The sequence below is a fragment of the Peromyscus eremicus genome, chromosome X, assembly GCF_949786415.1.
Source record: "Peromyscus eremicus chromosome X, PerEre_H2_v1, whole genome shotgun sequence".
Lineage (NCBI taxonomy): Eukaryota > Metazoa > Chordata > Mammalia > Rodentia > Cricetidae > Peromyscus > Peromyscus eremicus.
The window spans coordinates 82,718,183-82,745,471 of NC_081439.1; the positions used below are offsets into that span (position 1 = coordinate 82,718,183).

Here is a 27,289-nt window from a genome sequence, read left to right on the forward strand (position 1 = left end):
ACTCCAATATTTTGTTTATTTCCTTGCCTTTAAAACATACTAATTGTCACAGAGATATATGCCTAAATAGTATGATTTCGTTATAATCATGAATACATACCTTTAAAACCTGGTATTACTAATCAAGATAAGACTTTTGGTTTGAAAAGTGAATGTGATTATGTATTTAGTGGAATAATCTAATTGCCTGGCCCTGAGTGAAGCATTACATATATTTTAGAATTCCCCAGCTATACTATTTCAGTTTGTTGCTCCCAAGTATTACATTTTAAAGATTTTCCAAAATGATCACATACAGAAATCAGTATTTAGAAGTAAGTGCTACTTATAATTGTTTCTCTAAAGAAATTGTTTAAAAGCTAGAACAGTTTTATAAGTAACTAAATTTAAAATATTTCTTTTTCTTTTCTTTTTCTTCTTCTTCTTTTTTTTGGTTGTTCAAGCCAGGGTTTCTCCATGTAGTTTTGGTGCTCCTGGATCTCACTCTGTAGACCAGGCTGGCCTCGAACTCACAGAAACCCACCTGGCTCTGCCTCCCAAGTGCTGGGATTAAAGGCCTGTGCTACCGCTGCCCAGCAAATTTTTCATTTTTTTTAACACAAAATTTATTTTTGGCTTTAGATAGTGCTTATGATACCCAAATTAAATTTGAAAGGCTCCAAGCTGTGTTCCAGCAATGAGACTTATTTTTTCATTTAAAAAATATTTAATGTTGTGTGTGTGTTGTGTGTGCGTCTTTGTGTATGCAAGTGCACCACAGTTCATTCAGGAGCTCAAGGAGATCAGAGGCGGCATTAGATCCCCTGGAACTAAAACAGACTGTTGTGAGCCGCCATGTGGGTGCTGGGAACCAAACCCAAGTCCTCTGCAAGAGTAGTTAGTGCTCTAAACAGCAGAGCCATCTCCCCAGACCCCAAAAATGAAATTTAAAGGAAACAGTTTCATCCTTGGTATTTATTAGACTCTTTCAAGTAAATTACTGCTTGTATTCTGTTAGGTAATCCTACCAGCTGTTCATCAACTCTGTAAGGGTCCATGCATCAAAAAATCTCTTTTAAAAGGAAACAAATGCCCAGTATTGTAAATCTGCTCAAGAACCCATGGCTGGGTAGTTCATAGGCCCCAGGGGTGAACCTACTACTCTTTTGCTAAGTGGACATAATAGCGAACTGCCCTCTAAATTCCTATCACTATACCCACAGATTAGTGCAGCTCTCAGACATGATAGAAGTTTCTTTGTAAAGTGAGTGTTTGGATATTAATGTAGAAACTGACAACTAGTCAAAAAGTACAGAAATAAGTGTCTGTGGAGCGCTCAGCCACAAATGGGGCACTTATATCACATCCCGTCCTGGCAAGGCTCAGAAACCATCGAAGAGGAGGTCGTGGGAGGATTGTAAGAGCCAGAGGTTGGAGAGGACAAGTAAAACTGCCTTCTGCATAAGACAGGGTCATTGCATACAGGAATTCAGAGCCCATTGGGGAGGGGGCTTTAAGAGCCCCAACCCTAGCTGAGCAGCTATTGACAAGTTGAAGGCTTCTAGGGTAAGAAGGGTCAGTTATCTTTAAGGCCGTGGCCCCTGGTAGGTCCACAGTGCTCCGGCAGATGGCCCCACAACCAGGAATGTATGAGCAGTACAAATTGGACCCATTGGGTTGTTTAAAAAACAAAGAGGACAGACAATTTTAAAAAATACTGTATTTTAAAACTTCTGAGTCTTTTTGATAGTATTAAAGTTTGCCTGCAATTTTAAAATTACCTGGCAGAAGTAAATAATTATATAATACAACCATCTTCACATTGTGAATAAATAGTATTCTTTAGGTTTGATTATGAAACTCACTAAAATTTGGAACTTTCTTTGGATAGTATTTTAGGACTTAGTTCATTTATATAACATTTTGCTTGTAAGTCACATCCATGTTGCTAGTTGAAGCTGCAATCATTCCCTGGTAATAGTGGACAAACTCATCTATTTCCTTGTTACTAGACAAACCCAGCAGACTTGGACAGTGTTTCCTTTGTGTTTGCTCTCCTTTCCAGTCTTTCATTGCTTACTTCCTTGTCATGTCTTTTCAGAGCCGTGGCATCTGTCCCACTGATCATTCTCCTCTAGTGTCCATCCCCCCAGCCTATTTCCATATTGCGGTCACTCATCACCAGCTTCCCTTGTTTGCTTGGATGAAGTGTAGAGACATGGTTTTATATTACTGATGTTCTCATTTCCTTGATATTATCCTTCACTGTCCTTCTCTCTTTTACTAAAGGACTCAACAATCCTCAGTCTTACAGATTCCTGTGAAAAGCAGGTCCTCCCATATTAGGCAAGTGCCTAATGAAGTCCACACACTCCTTGAAACTTAGATAATAGTGCATTTCTTCCAGAACCTAGTCTATTTCTCTTTAGTTAATGCTGCTCTCTTCTACAGAATACCTGCGGCTTTTGCAGAGAACCAAGGTTCAGGTCCCAGGACCCACATGGTGGCTCACAACAGTCTATAACTACCAGGACTAACCTCTTTTGGCCTCTGTGGGAGTCAGGCATATATTTGGTGCACAGACATACATGCAAGAAAAACACTCATACACATAAAAAATAGTGCTGGAGAGATGTCTCAGCCATTAATGCTATAGCTCACAAGTAAAAAAAAAAAATCAAAGGTGAATCTTACTGGATAGAACAGAAATGCTTAATTTTATCAACCAATGATTCAAAGGTGATAAGTGATAGAAATATCTAAAGTTGTTCAACAACATTGAAAAGGATGTCAAATAGACATATTAAGATACACAAATGAAAATGCAGAAAACGGTGTATGTATTTTTGCTGCTAAATAATTTACAAAACGAATTTATAAACTGAGTGTGGTGACTGATGATTGAAATCCTAGAACTGTGATACCCTGCCTCAAAAGAAAGGAAGCAAGAATTTTTTTCTTATTCTAAAGGCTGAGATTTCTAGATTAAGACACTGGTAGAAATGGTGAATGAGGGTTAAAGGATGAATGCTGTGTCCACACAGTAGAAGAACAGAAGATAATGAACTCCCTCAGGCCTTTAAAAAATGGTTTTATAGATTAATGTACAAAATAAACTCTGTGTGTGTGTGTGTGTGTGTGTGTGTGTGTGCACTTTCTGTATGCATGTGTCTTGAAGCCCTGCTAGTGGCATTCTTCTCCTAATTTAATTACCTTCTAAAGGTGCCACTTTTTCTAAAAATTAAAAATTATATTTTATGTGTATGGGTGTTTTGCCTGCATACATGTCTAATTAGTCTCAAATTTTTATATAATATCATTTTTGTTTTCTGCTACCAACCCCAACACACACACACACACACACACACACACACACACACACACACACACACACACACTTTTCTTGTCAGATTAGAGACGAGTCTAAAAAAGAAATATCTTAACATGTTTAGTATACAATTCTATTCCAAAATCATGCTTAATACTTCCCGTGTTTATAAACACTACAAAATGTACAGAAAATTCTACTGGTTAACCCCAAGTATAGGGAAAGGCTTTCCTTTAAGTTAGGCTTACCTGTGCTGAGAATCTGATTGTATGGCAGTGGTCTTCAATTGCTGTTGCTCTGACAAATACCCTGACAAAAAGTAACTTGGGGAAGAAAGGACTTATTTGGCTTACAGTTCCAGGTTATAGTCCATTATGGTATGGACGTCAAGGAAGAACATTAAGGATTACATCCATTATCAAGAGCCGGGGGAAAAATACATGGGTCCTTGCTTGCTCACTTTCTACAGTGTTATATAGTTCAGGACCCAGCCTAGGAAACAGTGCTGCCCATAGTGGACTGGGCAAGTAACAGTCAAGTCAGTTTACTGGCAACATGCCCACAGGCAAACCTGATCTAGAGAATTCCTAATTAAGACTCTTCTCAGGTGATTCTAGGTTGTATCAAGTTGACAGTTAATGCTAACCAGCACATCCTTAATCTGTGAAGAAAAAAGGTGTTCTGATTCTGGGAATATCTGTAAGTGAAATCTCTGAAGATGCTACTATATCCAAAACAGTAAATTACACAGCAACAAAAATCACCTATAGAAAATTCTGTGGTGAACAACAGAAATTCATGCTATCTTTAAAGAGTTGATGATGCATAGGAAATGATGCCAGTCACTTCCCTATTTAGTTAGCCAGTCTATGCCATTATAAAAATCCCAAGATATTATGAAAAAGGAAAGAATTACCAAACATTCAAAACAAGATACTTTCTCCATACTAGACATGGTATCTGTGCTAGGAGAGATTAACATGACTTCAGATACATGGTATGTAGCCATCAATCTAATAAAATTATTTTCCATGAAAAACAAACAGAAGTAAATTACATTCACATTATTTAGACAACACAAATAATTGATGGCTTTGCCTCAGGGATATATTAACACTCCCATTTTGTATAAAGATGTGGATCATATGGATATTCTGAAGGACAGTATTTAATCCACTACACAGATAACACCAATAATTGTACCGAGTAAGAAAGAATTGATAGTTATACTCAAGTATTGGTGCATGTGATGAATACGACTATCTGAGATTCATGTCACTGAAGTTTTGAGGGGTCCAGTAGTTTTCAGAATGTACTTGGAAAACCTTGGAAAGTCACAGCACATATTATAATGTTTTTTGTGTTATCCACCACTAAGTAGACCTAGACCTCTTTTTGTGAAGGTAAAATACTTAAGTTGGAATTGTTGCTCTGATGCATTTACTGAGTGAGTGACATGCAAATATACTAACTTCTAGTAGGACCAAAATCAGGAAAAGACCCTGTAGCAGGTCTAAATTGGAACAAAAGTAACTCTGCTATTTAGGCCATATGACCTAATACAGTGGTTCTCCACCTTCTTAATGCTGGGACCCTTTAATACAGTTCATGTTGTGACCCCCAACCATAAAATTATTTAATTGTTACTTCATAACTATAATTTTGCTACTGTTATGTATCATGATGTAAACATCTGAAATGCAGGATATCTGATATGTGATGCCAAGGGGTCACGACCCACAGGTTGATAAACAGTGATCTAATGGCTCTTAATGGTGTTAGAATAGATGAGGGAACAGATTCCATATGCAATTTGTGATAACTATCACAAGAAATTTACAGCATACTCTTTGATAGTCTGGAACAGGGGCATGCTATCTGTAGTGAAAAATTAGACGTGAGTTAAAAAGGAGTCTCTGGCATATTATTAGGCCTTGGTACAGACAGAACATCTGATCATTTATCAAATAATTAGTATAGAGCAGAAATTTCCCACTTCAAATGTAATACTTTTAAACCTACACAATTATCTGTTTGAATGGGCCCAATGATAACTCATTGTATGATGAAAGTGGTTTTTCTAAGATTGGCATATGCAGCTCTAGAATGTGCAGGGAGTTCCAGATTTCCACATTATTACTGGTCTTGGTGAATACGGAAGGAAAATGACCTAACCTGATTTATGGATGGCTTTGCTTAGCCCTGGCACAAGGTGAAGAGCCATTTACTTTGTTTCAAAGCAAAAGTAAAATGTTTGTAAATTTATACACAGTGAAAAATGACTTATCAAAATGATCTGAGTACTGCAGAGGGAATGACTGGAGTATCAGGTACAAGGTAGTATTGGGGGGAGAAGGCATGGGACTAGACAAATAGGTCAGTAAACAGTGAAAATCTTTGTATTGTGTACTAATGCTCACTAGAGAGCATCTACTACAGAAGGGATAGTAAGCAGTGAAAAGAAAGAATAATGCAATCAGTTGACACCATCCAGTTATTATTAGCAGTCTACTAAGGTGTGAAAAAGAAAAACCCAAGCGCACAAAGCAAATGGCCAGTAACAGTCACTGTGGAGGCAATGGCTGAGTAAAACAGCATGGGTTTCCTGAGTTCATTTATCCATCTAGCAATTTTGGCACCATGCTGTGGTTTTTCTACCATCATCTTTTACTTCTGGAACACAACAGGAAATTTTCTACTAAATAACAATAAGCCCAGAGGTTTGACAACACAAGGAAAAATGTTAGAATATATTCTTTCCTTCTTTACCAACTCTAGTGTGTAATTAATCCTGTAACTACTGAATTTTGAAAATGTGACATGCTATTCTCTCTTCCCTGCTATTCATACCTGCACATGTACCTGCACAAGAACTTTTCTTAAAGGTGAGGTGGGATTTAGCCAAAAACAAGTATTTTGACTGCTCAAGAGACCACTAGAGTGAATTCAGGACACCTTTTCTGATAGGCCTAACTGAGGAACTTTAACAGCCTTCTATAAACCTGACCTATCACCTGTCCCCTTTACTTCACATAGCAGCAAGGTTTCATCTACTTTGTTTCTCAAGTATCCATAATTGCACAGGAAGGTAATGTGGGGTGTAGGTGAATTGTCTTAACTAAACACCCTTTGGTTCATAATACTAAAGTATATTGGCATCAAGAAGCACCCGGTGTTGCTAGCAAGAGTTGAGGTCTTCATTCAGCAGCTCTGATACTAGTTCTACCTTTATGAGGTGCTTGTTAAAGTAGTTAATGTACCCTGAATTGAAGTTAATAGTTATCATTTCACTACAAGATGGAATCCAGATTAACATATGAGAGTTAACTCAATGACAGTTAACCCAAGTCTCCATCAAACCAACACGTATCTGTTGGTAAGGGCACTGTCTTCTCTCCTGTTATCCATACATATGTGTGCATATATCCATATACTCACAACCAGGGGCCCCCTTTCTACACTCAGATAATAATGTAGTGAGTTGTATTTCAGTCCTTCCTCACAGTACCAGAATTTAAAATGTAAACCAGCTGAATTTCCAAATAGACCTCCACGTACCAGAGACCTGTTTAGTAAGGTTCTAGTTGATTAAGACATTGATCACAAGACAAACAGTGTGCCACTTTCACAAGATGACTATGGTCACAAAAGCTCAGCTGATAAACTCAGCCTTTCTATCCAGCTGTTCCTTTAACACAAAATCAGGCCATATTTTTATTTTCCAGAATCCACATGACTTAAAAACACTTTACACCTTTTGGTTTGTTTGTTTATTTATTTGTATGTTGTTTTTGAGATAGGGTAGCCCTGGCTGTCCTGGAAATATCTATGTAGACCAGGCTGGCCTCAAACTCACAAAGATCCACCTGCCTTTGCCTCCTGAGTGCTGGGGTTAAAGGTGCACGCCACTATGCCCAGCTCAAATGTGTAGCTCAGGCTGGCCTCAAACTCGTGATCCTCCTGCCCCTCCTTCAGCAAGTCCTACCAGCATGCACCACCCTCTTTATTTATTAATAGTCCTCCATATTAAACATTCAAACGCACGGTATAGATGACTTACATAGTACCTGATGTGGATGAGCAATTCTAAAGGCAATAAGATTGACTATAGTATCATAAGGACATGGATTGCAGTGTAAATCTTTCTAAAGTTACTATATTACCCAAGACTGCCATCTAGTGAATAGAAATGATAATGCCGTACATCAAAGTTGCAGGGAATAACTGGAATACGTTTTTCAAGGAACAAGCTTGGAGCCTGGCACAGAACCAGGCAGCATCCCCTGCAGTACCCATGGCACAATCACCATACTTTATTCAATCCTTCAAATACCAATGGAGACTTAATGATAGTGATGAAACGATTTTAAGGTAATATTATTTGCTTGTGTATTTGTTATGAGAAGTTAGTGAAATAAAAGGGTGTATGTTACCAAGATTAAAAAGGCAGCATGATGACAAAAATTATGTCACAAATTCTTCACCATTGGCTTTGGTCTGAAACTTTGTGTCCTTCCAAATTCATATGCTAAAACTGACTTTTCATTGGTATTAAAAGGTGGGACTTCTTGCAAGCAACCAGATGACATTAGCATCCTTATAAAAGAGGCTTGATAGAGCTTCTCCCCCCCCCCCCTTTGCCCTTCTGCCATGTGAAGACAGCTGGGAGGGGGATGCTGTGATAGATGAGCCTTCATTAAGCCCCAAACCTACTGGCACCTCCATCTCAGAATTCCTAGGGCTGTAGGCATTACGTTTCCTTGTTTATTAATTATTCAGGCCGTGGTATTAATTCAAACAGATCAAGACACAAATTCATACACAGAATAAATAAAATGTGAAAGTGGCTTGGATACTGGGCCATGGGTATAAGATCGAATCATTTGAAGCAGTATGATGTGGTTTAAAAACAACAACAACAACAAATCTTCCAAAACAAAACCTACTTTGCAGCTGGCATGGAGGTACACACCTTTAATTCCAGCACTCAGGAGGAAGAGGCAGGCAGATCTCCTGTGAGTTTGAGGCCAGCCTGGTCTACATAGTGCGTTCCAGGACAGCTAGAGCAAATAGTGAGGCCCTGTCTCAAAACAAAACAAAACACCCAATACAACCCAAAACAGGCAAAAAACAAAAAACCAAAAACCTGCTTTGCTGTGAACACAACAAGAACAAGTCTGATGAGGGCTTACAGCTGAAAGCGATAGAAAAAGCCCCATTAATCTTTAGAGATTACCTAAATGGTCTTGCAAAAATGCCAATATGTCAATCATTTACCACCAGAGCTAACCAATCAAATTCCTGGGCTACCTATTTTAAGCAGAAGCAGAGAATCTATATAGTGTCTATTCATATTATGGCACAAGAGATAGGGCATTGGATTAGACAAAATGCATTAAATTTCCCCCAATCTCTTCTAATCTTCATTCTTCTGAGTGGCTGGGAGGAATAATGATATGCAAAGAACATGTGCTGAGAATTTGAGAATGTAAGTGCCAGGAACAATACCCCTTAATATATGTATATTTTAACATTTCTTTTAATGTTTTACCTGTGTACATTTTAATTTCTATTTTATTGGTGAAGAAATAAGTTCCTAAAGAAAATAGAATTTCATTATATGTTTTTAGATATTAGATTTCTTTTGAACTTGCCTTTTTGTTCCTTAACCTTTTCTCATCGTTCTTCCTTGGTATAAGAGGGTTACTTCCCACTTACGCATCTAGCTATACAACACCCAAATGTAACACTACCTTCTTGTTAATTCAGTCTCCCCATTCTACCATACATCATCTAACCTTTCACAAATTATGCCAGATTACCACATGGATGGAGGACAGATAATAGAATGAATGAGGCTCACTGAAAATCCAGAACTTCCTCCTGCCCCAAGATGCTATTCTATATGGCACCAGAAAAGGTTTCAGCTTAAGTAGGTTGCCATTGTCTAGAACAATGATTTTAAAGTTCAGTTAGCTAAAAGTTCCTGTTTTCAGGGAGTAGATCTCATATGTTCAAAGACTGCATTTTTGAGAGAAGAAAGATGTTTCAAAATAATTTTTGTAAATAATATATTATTAAATAGGACATAAATTTGGCAGCACTCTATTACAGATGCTAAATGAGGAGCTGCTACCAGATCTGGGATGACAATACTTACCAGAGGGCAGAAGAAACTTCATCTTACATTTTATGTGTACATGGGGTACATAGGGTCAATCTCACAAAACTGGAAGAGACAGTTGATACTAACATTCATGGGCTTTTGTCAGGTGAGAAAACTGAAGTACAGAGAGTCTTAAGTATTTTGCCTATATGAGGAATAAATGACAGAGCCAAGATTCAAGTTCAAGTTCAAGTAGTCTAGTTTTCTCGTCTGAGTTCCTGGCAGATTCTCAATTCTGAGTGCATATTAGACTCACCTGGAATATGTGTAAGATATATTTGTGTCCATACCTACCACACTCAATTAAAAGAAAATTTCTCTAGCTCTAAAGTACTTGGACGGTTCTAGTTCACTGTGAGATTTGAGAATCACTTGCTTACACCCTGAGGGAAATGGGCAACATGGATTAGCTCTTATTTTTTCTTTTTAGTGTTATTGTTTTTTGTTTAAAGGACAATAAAGTAGATTTCTAGAACACACAGGAGTGAGAGATATCACAGCAAGATCTTCGGTGAACATTTTCTACATATATAGAAAGAAAACATTGAAAATATTTAATAACTGGTGTAAGACAGAAAATCATCAGAACAGACAGACACACGGGTCATATGATGATGTAGGCTTACCTGTATGTACTAAATTTTTTAAATTACATAAAATAAATATGTTTTTCTGTGTGAAAATTTGAATTTATCCTTTTAAAATAGCTACATCAGCTGGGCAGTGGTGGCACACACCTTTAATCCCAGCACCCGGGAGGCAGATGCAGGTGAATCTCTGTGAGTTCGAGGCCAGCCTGGTCTAACAGAGCGAGTTCCAGGACAGGTTCCACAGCTACACAGAGAAACCCTGTCTTGAAACTCAAAAAAAAAAAAAGCTGCATCAGTTTTTTCACCATATGCAGTTAGCATATTTTAACCAGATCCCTGCTTATGTCAATGTTTTAAAAGTAGAACTAAGTAAGCTAGAGTTCTTTTCAGGTTTGTGGCAGATGTTGCTTGGTGAAATTACTCATCTTAAAGTTACCAAAAAGTAAATGGAGAGTTGGAATTAGTTTTAATAGACTAGAAAAACTGTCATGTTGGTAGAAATTTCCACTTTCCCTTCTGTTCTTTCTGGTGCTCCTGGCCAGCCCTATAATTGGTCACAGAATACACATGCATCCTCTGGCCAGCACAACTCTGTACATACTCTTCTTTCAATATAGGAAACAATGTATTTGCGTTTTGCTTTACCTCATCCACTTTGGCCCTGGAAGAAATGCTGACTGTACTTGAACATCTGACTACCCTCTTTTCCTTGTTTTTCAGTGTTTATTCTCCCCTGAATGTCCTTGACATAGCTATCTGTGCTTGGTGCCAGGGTCGCTCCATTCCACATACCTTACAATTCTATGTCTTCTGCCTGCAGGCATGGTTTCTAGTTGGGAGTTTTACCTGGGATTTGATTTGTTTGTGAATTCAGACTTCTAGCTGCTTTCAAGTCTAGATAAGTAGGTGTTATATACATTGCCTGGACTTTTGACTTCTAACATTTTTCACCCTGTTTTATATCTGCTGATAGCCATCATATTCAGGAAGTAAAAATGCTACCAACACAGGATACTCTATAAAGCACAGAAAATAATTGTGTTTGATTTTTTAATTAGCATACTCAAGTTATGTGCACATAGGCAATCTGAACGAGACTGCTGTCAAAAGACAAAATACAACAAATTTATCTCAAAGATCTCTAAGTGACTTTGTGGTGCTTGACTCAGCAGCATTTCATTTCATGAAACAGAAAGACATGTTCCAGTGAAGTGAGCAGAAGATTGATAAACGAAGAGAAGCTGAAAAAAGCATACACAAATAACAAACTGGATTAGTTGTTTCAAGGTTCCTTTGGCAGAAGATATATAGAAAGAACAAAAGAAAACACACTGATTGGTTAACTTTAGGTTACTTCAGGTTGCTTTTGGGGATAAAGATTGGAAACAGGGAGGATTTTGTTTTCATGCCTACTATAACTGGCCTGTCTGAGAAATTACATTATTGCCTATCATTTTTGGAAGGTCAGATAACTTGCTTTGGTATGAGTAACAATATTTCAATATTTATTATGCTCTGTTGGGGCTTCCTTCAGAAGCTTAGAATCCCAAACAATGGCCTCCTATAATTTTTATCTAATATAAAGTAGGACATTTGGCACAGGTTATACAACAATTTTTAACATGTCTTTCAGCACAATTTTAATGTTTCTTTTTTCATTTCAGCTCATCCTAAATTCATCTGCAAATTGAGGTAGTTGTTTTAGTCCATAAGATTCACAAAAAGAATAATAGAGCTTCTCAGCTCCTCTTTAAGCAAATGATTATAGTTTGAGACAATCCCTTGGTTAAGCTCTCAAGGTGGTAGGAAGACTTTTCTTGGAAATTTACATCTTATAAGTCCACACCCTTATAAAGAGTCATTTACATTCCAAATGTTAGATTTAGTGATCTCGGTTAATTAGACTTCACAAAGACAGGCTCTTGGGAGGGAAAATAGCTTATTTTTTTTATATATAAATAGAAGCATTACAGTAGCTCTGTTATCACCAACCACAGGGCTTTAGACTCAAGGAGAATTTATGGAAGCTGTCTGAAATGCATCTGCAAAATCACCCACCGAGCTGGAAAGTCTCAGAATACCTTATCTCCCTGTCTGGTCTTAGCTATAGGGCACTAGCAGAATTGGGATTGTTCTTAAGCTATCTACCGAAATAATGGGGATCAAATAATTAAAAGCTTTCTACTTTCTGCCAGTGCTAGAGAATCAGATCATTCTTCTAAATCATAAATGTTGATGATCAAATATTAGAAATTGGTTAGCATTCATATTAATTTTCTTTTCACTGTGAGAGAATACCTGATAGAAACACTCAAGGGAGGAAAGGTTTTAGTTTGGCTTACAGTTTGAGGAGGTACAGTTGATCTTGGGAGGGAAGGCATGGCAGCGGGGTCTCCTTCCATGGCAGCGGGAGTTCCATCCATGGCAGCGGGGGCTCCATCCATGGCAGCGAGCATGCATTGCAGCTTGATGATGCATAACTTAGGCCAGGAAGCAGAGATGGAACTGGAAGCAGGTCCAGGCTATAACCCTCAAGACCTGCCTCCAGTGATGGACTTGGACTTCCTTGGCTGAGCTCCACCTTCTTAGAGTTTTGAAACCTCCCCAAACAGCACCACCAGCTGGGGACCAAGTGTTCAAACACAGCAGCCTTATATTCAAACTGTAGTATGCCTCCATAGGCTCAATGCCATCTCATAATGACATATGTATTTAGTCCAACTTCAAAAATACCCGTAGTCTTAATATTCTCAACACCAGTATAAGGAGACCCAAATCTTTAAAATCCAAAGTTTCAGGCAAACTCTTATCCTTAAGACCTAGTTTTTAAAAAAAATCCAGGGGCTGGAGATATGGCTCTGTGTTTAGAACACTTGCTGCTTTTGCAGAGGACCTAGGTTCAGTTCCTGGCACCTATATGGCAGCTCACAACCATCTGTAACTCCAGTAGTGGTGGATATAACACCCTCTTCTGGCCTCTGTGGGCAGTGCATGCACCTGGTGCATTTACATGCAGGCAAACGCCTATACACATAAAATAAAAATAATTTAAAGAAAATAAAAGATCCAAGTTACATACTTCCAATATACAATGGCACAGAATAAACATTCTCATTTCAAAAGTAAGGAATGGAAGAAGAGCAAGGAAAGAGCAGAGATAAACAAGACCAGAACCCCCCAGGACAATCAATCTTTACAGCTCCATGTTCAACATTAGAGCTCATGATAGCATAATGTAGGTTGTGATAGGCAGGCTTGGGTAACCTTGGCTCTCCAGCCTTGCTTCCTGCAACATACACATTCTCTCTCTTGGGGTAACTCTACTCAATGTTTTCAACTTCCCTCAGCAGATGTTCAACATTTCTGGCATCTCCTTTATCCTAGTGCCTATATTGCGGCCTTAGGGTTCACTAGCAGCTACATACACCAGCCTATCAGGGCCTCTCTTCAGAGCATATGACTGTTAAACATCATCTAGCCTCAAAGGCTTTTCCCTCCGAAGTTTCGGTCAAGCCTTCATAATCACATAACTATTGCATTTAGTATGCTTGTTAAACTAGCACCACATGGATGATAACTAACAAGTTTTGCTTCCAGCTTGAAATGTGGCCTGGCCCTGGTACACAATGGCTCTAGTGGCCTCCAAGTGCTTGATTGGGAAAACATTTCCCTGTTTGAGCAAGGTATTCTGGAGTGGGGGATCTTCTCTTTTCAAATATTCTACTTTTATTTATTTTATTGATTTTTAATTTGTATGCAGGGAGGCATGGGGTGCAGACATGTGCATGTGCATGTGGTTGCCCATGGAGATCAGAAGAGGGCATTGGAACTGGAAGTGGAGTTATAGCAGGTGTGAGCCACCCTACCTAAGTACTGGGAACTGAACTCAGGTCCTTTGCAAGAACAGTATGTGATCTTAGCTACTGAGACATCTCTCCAGTTCCAGCACTCTAGTTTTAAATCAAGGTGTTCAAAATGAGTTTGTATTATAGCTTGGAACTTTGGGTCTTACCCGTCAGGCACCACGCTCACTGTTTCAGTGCAAATTTTGTGGTTGCTTTTTAATGATACCAAACACTTCAACAATTATAGTCACTGTCTACACATGATATGTCTACTATTTTAAATAGGTTCCTTTCCTTACCAAATGGTACATTTTTACATCTTTGTGCTCTGTTTTCTCTCCATTCCCATGGTGAACCTGGCTAAAAGTACAGAAAAGTGATCATGCCATAAACTTAATGTTATGCAGTCTTAGAATTTCCTCCTCCAAATAAATTGGTGTAGTATCTTTGAATTTAGCCTCACTCAAATTTTCAGGACATGAAGACAATATACCCAGATTCTTTGCCAGAATGTAAGACGAGTGACACAGAGCCCAATTACCAATAAAGTCCCTATTCCCTTCTGAAACCTCAGGTGCCAGGCCTTCACTTCCACTGTTATATTTGGGTTTCGGCTTTCTGAACTACCACCAGAATGGCCCCTTAAATTCTGCTGACTATATTTTAGGGCTTCTCTAGTCCATAGCTCCAAATTCTTCCACATGCTTCTCACTAACAAGTTCTGAAGGCAGTGAATCACATGGCCAGGCTTATCGTAGCAGTGACCCCACTCACAGTACCAATTTTCTACATTATTTACTCTTGTTCTCACTGTACCAGAATAGTTGACAGAGCAACTTAAGGGAGGAAGGATTTAATTGGGCTCAGAAGATTTGAGGGTATATAGCCCATCAGAGCAGGGAAGGCACAGTGCCTTGGGATCTACCCTAGATGGCAAGAGCATATAGTATCTGTTTGTTATATAGTTCTGAGAAGAAAATATGGGACTGGGAGCAAGGTTGGGGTATAATCCTCAAGGCTGGTCCCCAGTGATGTACCTACTCCAGCTAACCCCCAACTCCTAAAGATTCCACAACCTATACATAGAGTACTACCAGCAGAGGATCAAGTGTTCAAATACATGGCACTCTGGGGATATTTTACATCCAAGCCAGAACAGAGTTTAAAGAAGAGAAAAATAACTTTACTCATTGCAATTCTATTGAGTCTTCTGCTAACTTATAGTCAAGTTATTTTGGAAGGTATTTCTGCTTTCCTCATGCTGTGTCTGTATTGAGACCAGTTGCCACAAGAGGTTCTTGTATCTCTGTAAGTGGATAATGCAGAACGTTGTGGTTGTTACCCCGGATATATTCTACACATTTGCTTATCTTCACTTTTAGTACATTATTTCTGTGTTATTCAAGTATTAGGTCTCATAAATTACCCCTCTTTATGATTACTAATCTCCAGTGATTTTGAAATTTTTTTTTGGTGTTTTGAGACAGGGTTTCACTGTGATATGTAGCACTGGCTGTCCTAGATCTCACTCTGTAAACCAGACTGGCCTTGAACTCACAGAGATCTGCCTGCCTCTGCCTCCCTTTAATCTGCTGGGATTAAAGGCATGTGCTACCACTGACTGGCAGGATTTTGAAATCTTAAAATTATTTTGTTATTAACTAAAATCACTTTATTGTAATGAACTCACAAATAAAAACATTACACAGCTCAATTAAGGTAGCCACTCAAATAAATATTTGCCTAGTCTCAAACTCTGTCCATCTCAGTGAACTTCTGTACAGTAAAAATGGCCATTCTGAAGTCATGGAACTTCCCTTAAGGTTTTATATTTCAACTATCTATTACATTTTTGGATATATCGTCCACAGAAAAGAAAAAAAAAACTATGATAGTGTTAAAACTAGAAAAAAAAACAGCATTATATCCTCATTCATGACTCATGTGTTCTTTTGCCTACATTCCATCCTTCCTCATCACCTAATATTACCCTGTCTTGGTTTCTTTTTTAAATGTTATGTTCTGTATGCACTTACAACATACACACACACACACACACACACACACACACACACAGACACTATAAGCTAGGATCCACATATGAAGGAGAACATGCAGTTTTTCTTGAATTTGGTATGTCACTTAATATACTTTGCTGAAATTTTCATGATTTCCTTTTTCTTTAAAGCTGAATAATGTTCCATTTTGTAAGTGTACCACATTTTCATTACCCATTCATTTATTAATGGACATCCAGGTTGGTTCTGTTTCCTTGCTATGGTATGTAGAATAGCAATAAATGTGGATGTGAAAATATCTCTATGGTAGGATATTTACCACCTCTCCCCAGTCAAAATGGCTATTTTCAAGGAAACTGACAATAAATATAGAAAATGTGGGGAAAGAGGAACCCTTATTCTCTCTGGTGGGAGCACAATTAATATTATTGAAATCAGTTTGGAGCTTCCTCAAAAAATTAAAATTAGGGGCTGGAGAGATGGCTCAGCATTTAAGAGCACTGGTTGCTCTTCTAGAGGACCTGGGTTTGATTCTCAGCATCCATTTGGTGGCTCATAGCCGTTTGTAACTCCAATTCCAGGAGATGTGATGCCCTCTTCTGGTGTCTACATGAAACAACTAGAACCAGTTTCTTATGGCTACTTTTAGAAGTGTATGTGCTATGTATATACAAGTGCATATGGTAGTATGTGTTAAAACCTTATTTTAGTAACCTTTAACATTGCTGTGGCAAAACCTGACAAAATAACTTCAAAGACAAATGTCTTAGCCCCAGTACATACCCTGTGGCCAGTACAGGAGCCCCTAGTACCTCCTGATACTTCATCCACACTATGCCGCCTCCAGCCTTTCTGCCAAGTCAGATCCTGCACATCTTGCACTAGGGCCCAGCCTGGTGAGTCCACCTGATCCTCCCATCCAGGCACCCTCCCTAATCCCCAGATCTAGTGCCTGTGTCCCACACCCAGTGCCCCACCTACTCTGGTCAGCTCTGCCTGAAGTGTCCCCAACCTCCAGGCTTGTGTGCCAGCAAAGCCCATTATGTCCACCTGACTTCATCCCACCCAAACCGTATCAACCCTTTAGTCCCAACCAGGCCCACAATCTTGTGCTCTGTCCCAGCCTGCTTTGTCCATATTAGACACAGAATAACAAAAGAAGTCCACATGCCCAGTTTTCATCACAAAAATTCAAATGATATTATTTTAATATATAATGGACTGAGATAAGGCATGTTTGTTGTTTCTCTACTACATAATAATACCTTCACCTATATTATCTTTTTCAAGTCTCATAATAATCTTACCTAATAAATATTTAATTGCCAGTCTGCATATGATAAAGTTAAGTAACTTTAAACTCAAATATATAGTACATGGAAAAGTCAGGTTTACAGATAAGGTCTTTTCAGAGCAAAATCCTGTGCTCTGTCCGTCATTATATAGTATCATCCCAAGAAGTAAGAGACACTTATAGAATGAACTTTTAGACACTTTTAGAAATGAACTACTATTAACTGCAAAATAAATGCTCTTCTTAGTTCTGGAAAAGATGGCTACAAAAACCCAGGCAGAAAAAATACACATACCTTTAAGTTGCTTTTTACCTCAAGAAGAGTTTGTCCTTTGGTATCTTTCCTGAGAGTTCACATGTGTGGTCATGAGTACAGCTTTTCCAGTCGCTTTCCCTCCAGTCTATCGACTTTGAAGAAGCTAATATAAGATACTGTTAGCTGCTTTCCCTCTTTGATCTTGCTTAGGGCCTAGAGCTCAATTCTGCAGAAAGGTAAGAAAAAGAAAAATTCAAGCTCCCAGAATTAAATGACTCTCCCAGATTGCAGAGAGCAGTGCTAAAGACTATGATTTGCCACTATCATCCCAAATGAGTTGTAACAGTCTTCATGGTTAATGACACATTTATTTATTTTAGCAAGAATCTATGCCATTCATTCAGTTATTCTGGAATCAGCTTAAGCAGACTTCCAATAAAGGAATGAATGGTTTAGTCATGCTAACATGTACCTTCTATGTTACCCTTATACATTTAGCAATTGATTATCTTGAAGTAATGAAAGGAGAAATAACAGGATGAACAATTTCAAATGACACATGATAAGAAAAATTTCTGATTCGTATTGGGACAAGTCCTTCAGAAACATATATTTAATTACCAAAAAATTTAGCTCATGTTACATGTAACTTTTAATTTGAGAATTCCTAACTATAGGTTCATGTGAACCAGATCTATCTTTAATGCAGAGATGTATGTTTAATAGAGATGGATGAACGAAATCAAAGACTGGCTGTATTAGCATATTAGATTATTCAGTTAGCTTAATATTTGTTGGGAGACAACTTTTGGTTCATTGTGGCGTCTAAGAGCAAATAGATTTTAGTTGCCTATAAGTTAGGTCCTAACTCCAGGTACCCATCTAACTGTGTGTTAAAATTGAAAAGGATACATGCTAAGGCTTCATGCAATAGGTCTGTAATCCCCTTTACTCAAGAAGCTAAGGCAAGGAGATCAGAAAGTCAAGGTCTACCTGAGCTCACAGTGTGTTGAAGGTCAGTCTGAACACCTTATGAGACCCTATCTCAAAATACAAAGTGAAGAGAGGGAAATCGCTAAGCAGCAGAACACCTGAGAAGAATGTGTGATGACTTAGGTTCAATCCACAGTACTGCAAAATAAAAATAAATACAAGAAATACTGAAGACTAAGCAAATCCATTTCAGAATGAATATCAGTCTAAGCCAAACAAGATGGAACTTAGTCTGTGGTTCTTCTACTTTCGAAACTTCTTAGAAGTCTAAAAGTACAGTCAGCCAAATGAAATCAGCAGGGAGCGACTGCCTCACTGACTAGGGGTGAATGATCACGTAGTGAGTGATAGTATGCCAAGAGCTGGTGAAAGCAATTGCAGAGATAGAGACATTTTTAAACTAAACAGACAGGATAATTAGACACGGTGTGAAACACAAAGCAAGATTATCTTAGTCAAAGGCATCCCCCTACTAAGGACATTGAGCAAAAGACCAAATAACTGGTAAACAGCAGCAATATCCGTGACCAGGCAACTTAAGTGATGCCTGTCAGTGATCAAACTAACACAAACCTATCACAGTCAGTATCGCTTCTTTCAAAATTATATCCAATATGGTGATGAACTTTCCTATGCGTGTGTGGCCCTTTGTCAACAACTGCAAGATTAGAATTCATATTTTCTTTATGTTTCAGCATTTCACACCATCTTCACTGGATTTGTTTTTCAATTTACAATGCATGGAAAAATTTTAAAAATCAGAGTGATAACAAAGGAACCAAAGTTGTAAACTGTTTCATAATATCACCATTTTAAGGTGAGGTATGATTCTAGTTCTTAATGAAATTTTAATCTTGAATACAAAAAATATTTTTGATTTTATAGGAAAAATTCAAAATTTGAATGTACCTCCCTTTCTTTCTACTCTCTTTGAAAATTGCAACAGACTATAAATTAATGGCCCCGAAGGGTCTATTTGTGCCCTTAGAAGTAATTCTCTTCCCATGAGGAACCCATCTAGCCCATGCAGGCAGCTAGTCACATTAGAAATGAGTCTTCCTTTTCCCAGTCTGAAATGAAGTGTGGACACGGACATCTCAGGAACAAACATATTCAGAGCCAGGCAAATGAGAGTCAGAACTTTGCTGTGGGGCCCTTACACTGGAGCCTGAATGCACTATCATTTCTTACATTGTACACAAAAAAGGTATAAAAGTGGCCTTTAATATATAGTAATGGGTCTCTTCATGTGGGTAGGACAGGGATCTCATTCTCCATGCCATCAACTACAGGGTGACTGTTAGAACAACAATACTTTTAGTATTTACACATTCCTTACCATGGGTCAGTGATTCCTATATATTATCTAACTTAAATTTTACAGTGGTTTTTAAGATTTCTACTTAATCAGATAGAAAGTAGAATTTCAAGAAGGTTAAGTAATGGCCAAACGTCACACAATTAGCTGGTAAGAGAAGTTTTACCTGGTGCCTGGTGACAAAACTACTTTTAAAACATCACTTATTCAATCTAATTATTGATTAAATAAAATAAAATAACCCTAGGGTTCTCAAAGATGTTTATGTCAATGCTGATGGTCTGTATCAGATAATTTTTCTGTGGTTATGAAAGATGCTACAATTTGGAAAATCTAGGGGAAATACATATGATAATTATATGTACTATTTTTGTAATTTATCGAAACAAAAATTTAAAACTTGGAAGTAAAATTGTTATAACATAGTTTTAGATGGTTGCAGAAGGTATGGGAAGTGTATACTGAGCAAGAGTCTGGGTTCCAATCTCCCTTTATGAATGACAGAATGAATATTATAGAAGGAGTATGGTCTCTGAAATCAGGTTTGTGTCCAAGTCCTTGCTTCAATGTCCACTAGCCTCAAAAAATGACCTAGGAATAATATAACCAAAGAGATTTCTGAGAGACCTCTACAATAAAAACTTTATAACACCGAAGGAAAAAAATAGGCAGAATTAACATTGCTATATATTGTGGAAATGACTATATTACCAAAAGTGTTCTACAGATTCAAATACAATAACCCCCAAAATTTTAATGACATTATTCACAGAAATAGAATATCAGTATCTAAAATATATGTGAAAGCATAAAAGACTTTTGAGTACTCAAAGCAATCCAGAGTCAGTCAAAAGAGAAATACTGGAGATAGCACAACATCTGAACTAAAAGTGTTCTACAGAACCATACGTGTTTGTGTATGGGTATACATTTTTATAAATACCTATCATACAAAATGCAATATGATAGCACCTATTAATTTACCATGTTCATTTACCTTTAAGAAATAAAAAAAAATAGGACTCACAAGATGGCCTAGTAGGTGTCTTAGTTATTCTGTTGCTGTGACAAAACACCATAACCAGGGAAGCTTATAAAAGAAAGAGGTTATTGGGGCTTACAGTTTCAGAGGGTGAGTCCATGACCATCATGACAGGCAGGCATGGCACTGGAACAGTAGCTGAGCACTTACATCCTTATCCGAAAGCAGGAGGCAGAAAGAGAACTAACCCTGGATGGCTTGGGCTTTTGTAACCTTTAAGCCCGCCCCCAATGACACACCTTCTTCAACAAGACCACACCTCCCAAACAGCTGCTCCACCTGGGGACCATATGAGCCTATGGGAGCCATTCTCATTCAGCCCACCACAGTGGGTCAAGGTGCTTACCTTGTAAACCTGATGACTTGAGCTTGATCCTCAAAAACCACATAAAGGTGGAAGGAGAGAACAAACAAGTTGTCCTCTGACCTCCACATACACTCTATGGAGCACTTGAGTTCACACACAATGATAAACACACAATAATAATAAATTAAAAATGTTCAGGACTGGAGAAATGGCTTTGTGGTTAAGAGCACGTACTGCTTTTGCAGAGAATCTGAGTTCAGTCCCCAGCACTCATGTTGTGCAGCTCACAACTGCCTCTTCACTCCAGTTCCAGGAGGATCAGGTGCCTCTGACCTCCACGGGCACCTGCACTCACAAGCACATACACATGTGTAGACATATCTATACACAATCAAAATAAAGACTAGCAAAACTTATTAAAAAGAAATAAAAAGTTACCAATTATATATACTGCAGTTAGTTGTGACTGTAGCCTAGGTTGCATTTCATAGCTGTAGAAATGTAGAATTATTCACTCTTGCATCACTGAAATACATTTATATATGTAATATTTCCTCCACTATAAAATAACTCTGATATTTTAATATTTCAAATATAAATTTAATATATATTTCTTACACTATACCACAAATAATACATCAGAGTCAAGGAGATCTGTGATATTATATTTACATAAAAATTGGAAAGTTTTGGTACAGAATGTTGCCATTTTCACTAAATGAAAAAAATCCATTTAAAGTGTTTTCTTTCACTTATGTCTATTTAAATTTTTTTCTATAGTAGGCTTAAAAATTCTGACTAAACAACATCATGGATCTCTAAATTTACCTTGTATTCTGTAGAAGCAAGCAAGACTTTTCAAACTAAGGTAGCCCCAGAAGTTTTATTCATTTCCCTTCCAAAGACTGGGGATCCTGGGTTGGGAGCTCAGAGTGAAGAACAAGAGGAGGCATGAGAAATAACATTACCTCCCCCCCCCAGCTGTTTTACTTCTACCTCTTTCTAACTCTGCAAGAACAAAGGATGACACCCAGAGACAGTGTTGCCATTGTCTTGTACCTGGAGTTCTAATTGATGGCCGCTCCACTTGGCAAAGAGCCTAAGGTCAAGCAAAAGCTCACCCAAAAGCCTGGCAATGGTGGCTTATGCCTTTTATCTCAGCACTTGGGGAGGCAGAGGCAGGAGGATCTCTGTGAGTTCAAGGCCAACCTGGTTTACATAGTCAGTTCCAAGACAGCCAAGGCTACACAGAGAGACCCTGTCTCAAAAAACAAAATAAAAGCAACAACAAAAAAGCTCACCAAAAAAGAGGACTATATAATTAGTCATGTCCATCCAAAGCAGGATAACACAATGCCTGGACTAGTCTAAGCTCGTGTTCTCAAATTTTACACATGCCACCTTTCCCCTCGTCCCCTTCCTCTTTCTTGCTATGGTTCTTGCTGATTTAAACTTACTATGTACCCCAGGCTAGCTTCCAAAGCCCAATCTTCCCGGCTCGGTATCCTGAAAGTTGGGATTATAGGTGTGTGCCACCATGTCCATCTTTTCTTTTTCTCCAACTTAAATCTGAAATTCTTCACTTAATGCAGTTGGAATGTTTGGCAGCAACTGGCTGAAAACACAAACTCAAGTGTGTGGCAAACAAGTTGTATGGAGAGCCTTTCTCCTTTCTGCCAACGAAGCAATGCTGAGGAATAAACATGCCTGCTCTATTCATCCATCGGAAGTGACAAATTCCAGCTTCTGTTCAGGTCAGGACCACCAAGACCTGACTGACCCTACCCACGAGGATAATGGTACCTAGTTCAGTGGAGGATCAGCGTGACTCCTGCATCTGTCTCCAGATACCACACAGTGCCTGGCACTTAACGCTGGCACAGGTGAAGGCGGAAAGCTCTTATTTTAAAAATTGTAATTATATGTGTTTATTTGTGTGTCAAGGGCACATGATGGGGGTCAGAGAACAAGTTGTGGGAGTTGTTTTTTTCTTTCCATCTTCTAGGTGTCAGGGATGGAATTCAAGCCTTGGGCTTTGACAGCAAGCAGCACCCTTACCTGCTGAGCCATCTTGTCTGCTCAAGTGTGGGAAGCTTTGATAACTCTACAAGATTCTCTTATCCATCTGCCTCAGTGCTGTAGGGTCCATAAATGTATTACTTCAGGGTGTGTGTGTGTGTGTGTGTGTGTGTGTGTGTGTGTGTGTTGTGTGTTTCTGTCTGTCTGTCATGAAAGTAGAAAATGGATCATAAGAGCAGAAAAAAGAGGTCTTAAGGGAGGGTCATGGAGTGGGTAGAAGAAAGAAAAAGAGGGTTACAAAATACATGTAACATGAAAGCAGAAGAGAGGGGTGGGGAACAGTGGGAGGGGGCAAGGAATTGGAGGGGCGGGGGCGGGGGAGAGGATCAGCAAAAACTATGTATGAAAACCCCATAATAAAATCCATTACTTTGTATACTAATTAAATACAACTAAAAGGGGTTTGCACACCACTACACAGACACACCCCTCAGAAACAGGGATAAAGACTAGGCCAGTCATCAGAAGCCGTCTTACAAGCCAATTTACTGCTGGTGAGGAAGGGGGTACAACGGCATCCTGCACCTAGCCACATCTGAACTTTAGGCATAGGGAATTAAAATTTGGGAAAGCATGCACACCCCTGAAGGCCTTAGGCTGATGTTGGTCATCGGGGCCTCCAGACATTGGATTAGGCCAGTGGTTGAGCTGCCCAGAGCCACAAGCATCAAACCCAGCCTCAAAGGGCTCCTGACTCAGTTAAACTGTTGGGCTTTTTTCGGGTTGGAGATGGTTTGTCCCCTGGACCTTGGGGGCCGGGCAAATGGGATTACAGGAGCCCCTTCCACAGGCCAGCCCCTCAGACCAGGGACTCCAGCCAGTCCAGCCAGGGTGTTTTCCCAGCAGACCCTAAAAGCTGCTGACTTTACATAGTGGCAGAGCCAGAATAGGTGGTTCCAGAATTTGGCAGCGAAGGAGGTTTGATCGCCTGGTGTGTGGCACTTACATCTGTGTGTGTAACCAGGCGGCAAGGAGTTCCCTGGATTCTGCCTGTAGGCGTTTCTGCTCTGGCCCGAAAACAGGGGGTCCAAAGCAATGTTCCTTGCACCGCGAGCAGCTATTGCTACCGCCCGCCCAGCAGGACCTAGGGTTCGCTGCGTTCAACGCCCGGACAGACGAGGCCAGCCCTGCTTGGGCTGGCTGAGCAAATGTACTCAAGCCCACTAGCAGGCTTCAGTGGCCTGCTCCCCTGCGGTACACGGAGCGGCTACTCACCGCGCGCGCCATCAGCTCCAGCACCTCCGGGAGGTCCAGCTTGGCCTGCGTGTGTGCAGATGGAGAAAGGCAATTATCCGGGACGAGTGCTCCCGGAACCACCTCCTAGTACCCCCACGTGGCGTCCACCCAGTTGCTTGCCGCATCTCGGCGGCCCCGGGCAACAGCCCCAACTCCCGCAGGCTGTTGATCCTTGCGCGCTGTTTCTTCACAGGGGCCTTCCGGGCGTTTGGGAAGTGTATCACTGAGCCCTGGACTCTCACAGCGTACATTCCCTCCTACAGGCAAGCACCTTTAGGTATCCCTGCGCCACCCAGCGGTCCTCAATTTTCTTGTTGGCAAGGTACTGACCATATGCCATGGGTGGATTTCATGCCAGGTAGTCACTACCAGGAACCCTAGCAAATGTGCTATCAACTCTCCTTGGTATAATCACCCACTAAAGTATTTCAAACATAAAATTAAAAATCCTAACTAGTTTGGCCGGGCGGTGGTGGCGCACGCCTTTAATCCCAGCACTTGGGAGGCAGATTGGGAGGCAGAAGCAGGCGGATCTCTGCGAGTTCGAGGCCAGTCTGGCGACAAAGCGAGTTCCAGTACAGACCCCAAAACTACACAGAGAAACCCTGTCTCGAAAAACAAAACAAAATCCTAACTAGTTTAAAGGCTATAGTGAGCACCTGGATCATTATTGCTCGACTAAATCTAATCTAGAAAAGTCATAATTAAAATTTAAAAGTCTAGGGCTTAGCAGGTAAAGATGCTTTCCATATAAACTCTAATGGCATGAGTTCGATTCCCCGAACTCATGAAAAGGTGGGATGAGAGAAGCAAGTACATACACACACACTCTCTCTCACACACATTTTAAATTTCATTTTGAGCGAGAGTCTCACTAAATTGCCCAGGTTGCCCTTGAGCTAATTTTGCAACACTGAAAGCCCTTGAACTTATAACCCTCTTGTCCCAGCCTCTGCATCAGAACTGCTCTTTAAAAGACTGGAAACAAGTTCAGAAGAACAGACACTTTGAGAGAGGTGGGAGAAGCTGGAACATATTGAAAGGTTCTAGTGAAATTAGATGTTGGATTCAGAGGTACTCATTTTAGAGTTATGTCTCATATAATCACAAAATACGAGTACTATATTGCTCTATTATATAGAAAAAATAAAAAGTTATCTTAAGTAGCTGTTATATCATTTAAAGCTTCCCGTGGATACATTTTCATTTGTCTTGTATAATATGTAGGAGTAAATTATTGGATTTTAAGGTACAGTAATATGTGTGTATATACATATACACATGTATAATTATAATATACAATTATTTGTAGTACTGGTGACTGATACTAGGATCTCATGCATGCACAGCCAAGTTATACTACCTTATTTTTAGATATAATTTACATGAGATACTAAAATCTTAAAATATACCATTGTTTTGGCAAAGGCATGCACTCCTATAACCTCTCTGCTTATCAAAGGAAGAGGACATTTACATCCCCTGCAGTCATCTTGTTACTCTCAACCCTAGAGGACATCGTATGATCTGTCATAAAGGTAGTTTTAAGTACTCTAAAATACCACACAAATTGAATCATACAGCAGTGTGTGTGTTTGTGTGTGTGTGTGTGTATACTTCAACTCAGAATAATGCCTTTGAGATAGATACAACATGGCTGGGCTGGAATACTGTTGCACTATCAATATTTAGCTCTATAAACATTTCTGAGTAGGATTCCATTATGTAAATAGAGCATAATAAGTTTATTGATTTTTCTACTGATTATCACTTAGGCCATTTCCAGTTTGAGGCTATTAGAGATGAAATTTGCTATGGATATTTTGTGCATAGATTCTTTTGGGCACATGTTTTCATTTGTCTTAGGTAAATATTGAGGAGTGAATTACTGGACCCTAAGGTACATTCATGTTTAATTTTTACTCTGTGCTGCTGGGGATTGAAATTAGGACCTCATTAAAAAAAACAACTCTGCTGGCTTTTAATTTTCTAACAGGGTCTCACTAAGTTGCCCAAACTGTCAAGCTGGCTTTTAACTCACACTACAGAACAGGTGGGCCTTGAACTTGTAATCTACCTGGCTCAGCCTCTGAAGTACCTGGGATTGGATCAGATGCTTTTAAAGTGACAGTTCCAGAACCATTTATTAAACAGTATATCATACCCCAGTGTCCTGAGTCACTTGGTGTCCCCTTTTAGCATTTATACAATCCCTATGTATGAGGCCTGTACCTTGGATCAGGCTCTCTGTCTCAGTGCCACGACTCTACAGTACATGCCAATGCCACTACTACTCCTCTGCTTTGATTCAGTAGAGTTTCCCCTACTGATTAAAAATTAGAATTAATTGATCTAAAATGAATTCTTGATATTGTATTTAAAATCATGCTAAATGTATGTGTTTATCTGTGAAGAACTTGAACCTCATTTGTTGTTTTTTTTGGGGGGGTGGTTTCAAGACAGGGTTTCTCTGTGTAGCTTTGCGCCTTTTTCCTGGAACTCACTTGGTAGCCCAGGCTGGCCTCGAACTCACAAAGATCCACCTGGCTCTGCCTCCCGAGTGCTGGGATTAAAGGCGTGCGCCGCCGCCGCCGCCGCCGCCGCCGCCGCCGCCGCCGCCGCCACCACCACCACTGGGCTTGAACCTCATTTACATGGAATCATTGCATACCAGAATATATGCTCTTTCAGTTGTTCAAAGTATCCTCGCTTGTCTTTCAGAAGTTTGCAAACATTTCCTCTAGTTAGACAATATGCATCAGAGGCCACTGCTTTGCAGGAGGCTCCAGCAGACAAGATCAATGACTGGAGTTTCTCTTGCCAAACTGAATGTTGAGA

The 27,289-nt window shown here is 39.4% G+C and overlaps 1 protein-coding gene across 1 annotated transcript in view; it reads right to left on the minus strand.

The window, feature by feature from the left end:
- The window catches only part of Zmat1 (zinc finger matrin-type 1), a 57,316-nt gene extending 32,660 nt beyond the window's left edge, over positions 1 to 24,656 (minus strand). Inside the window, exons 1-3 of the mRNA XM_059250014.1 lie at positions 24,431 to 24,656; positions 17,516 to 17,702; positions 12,406 to 13,087 (exon numbers count right to left, since the gene is read on the minus strand). Of these exons, the coding sequence (XP_059105997.1) occupies positions 12,406 to 12,541 (136 nt within the window). The 5' untranslated portion in view covers positions 12,542 to 13,087; positions 17,516 to 17,702; positions 24,431 to 24,656. The remainder of the gene's footprint in view (positions 1 to 12,405; positions 13,088 to 17,515; positions 17,703 to 24,430) is intronic.
- Positions 24,657 to 27,289: the final 2,633 nt, after the last annotated feature.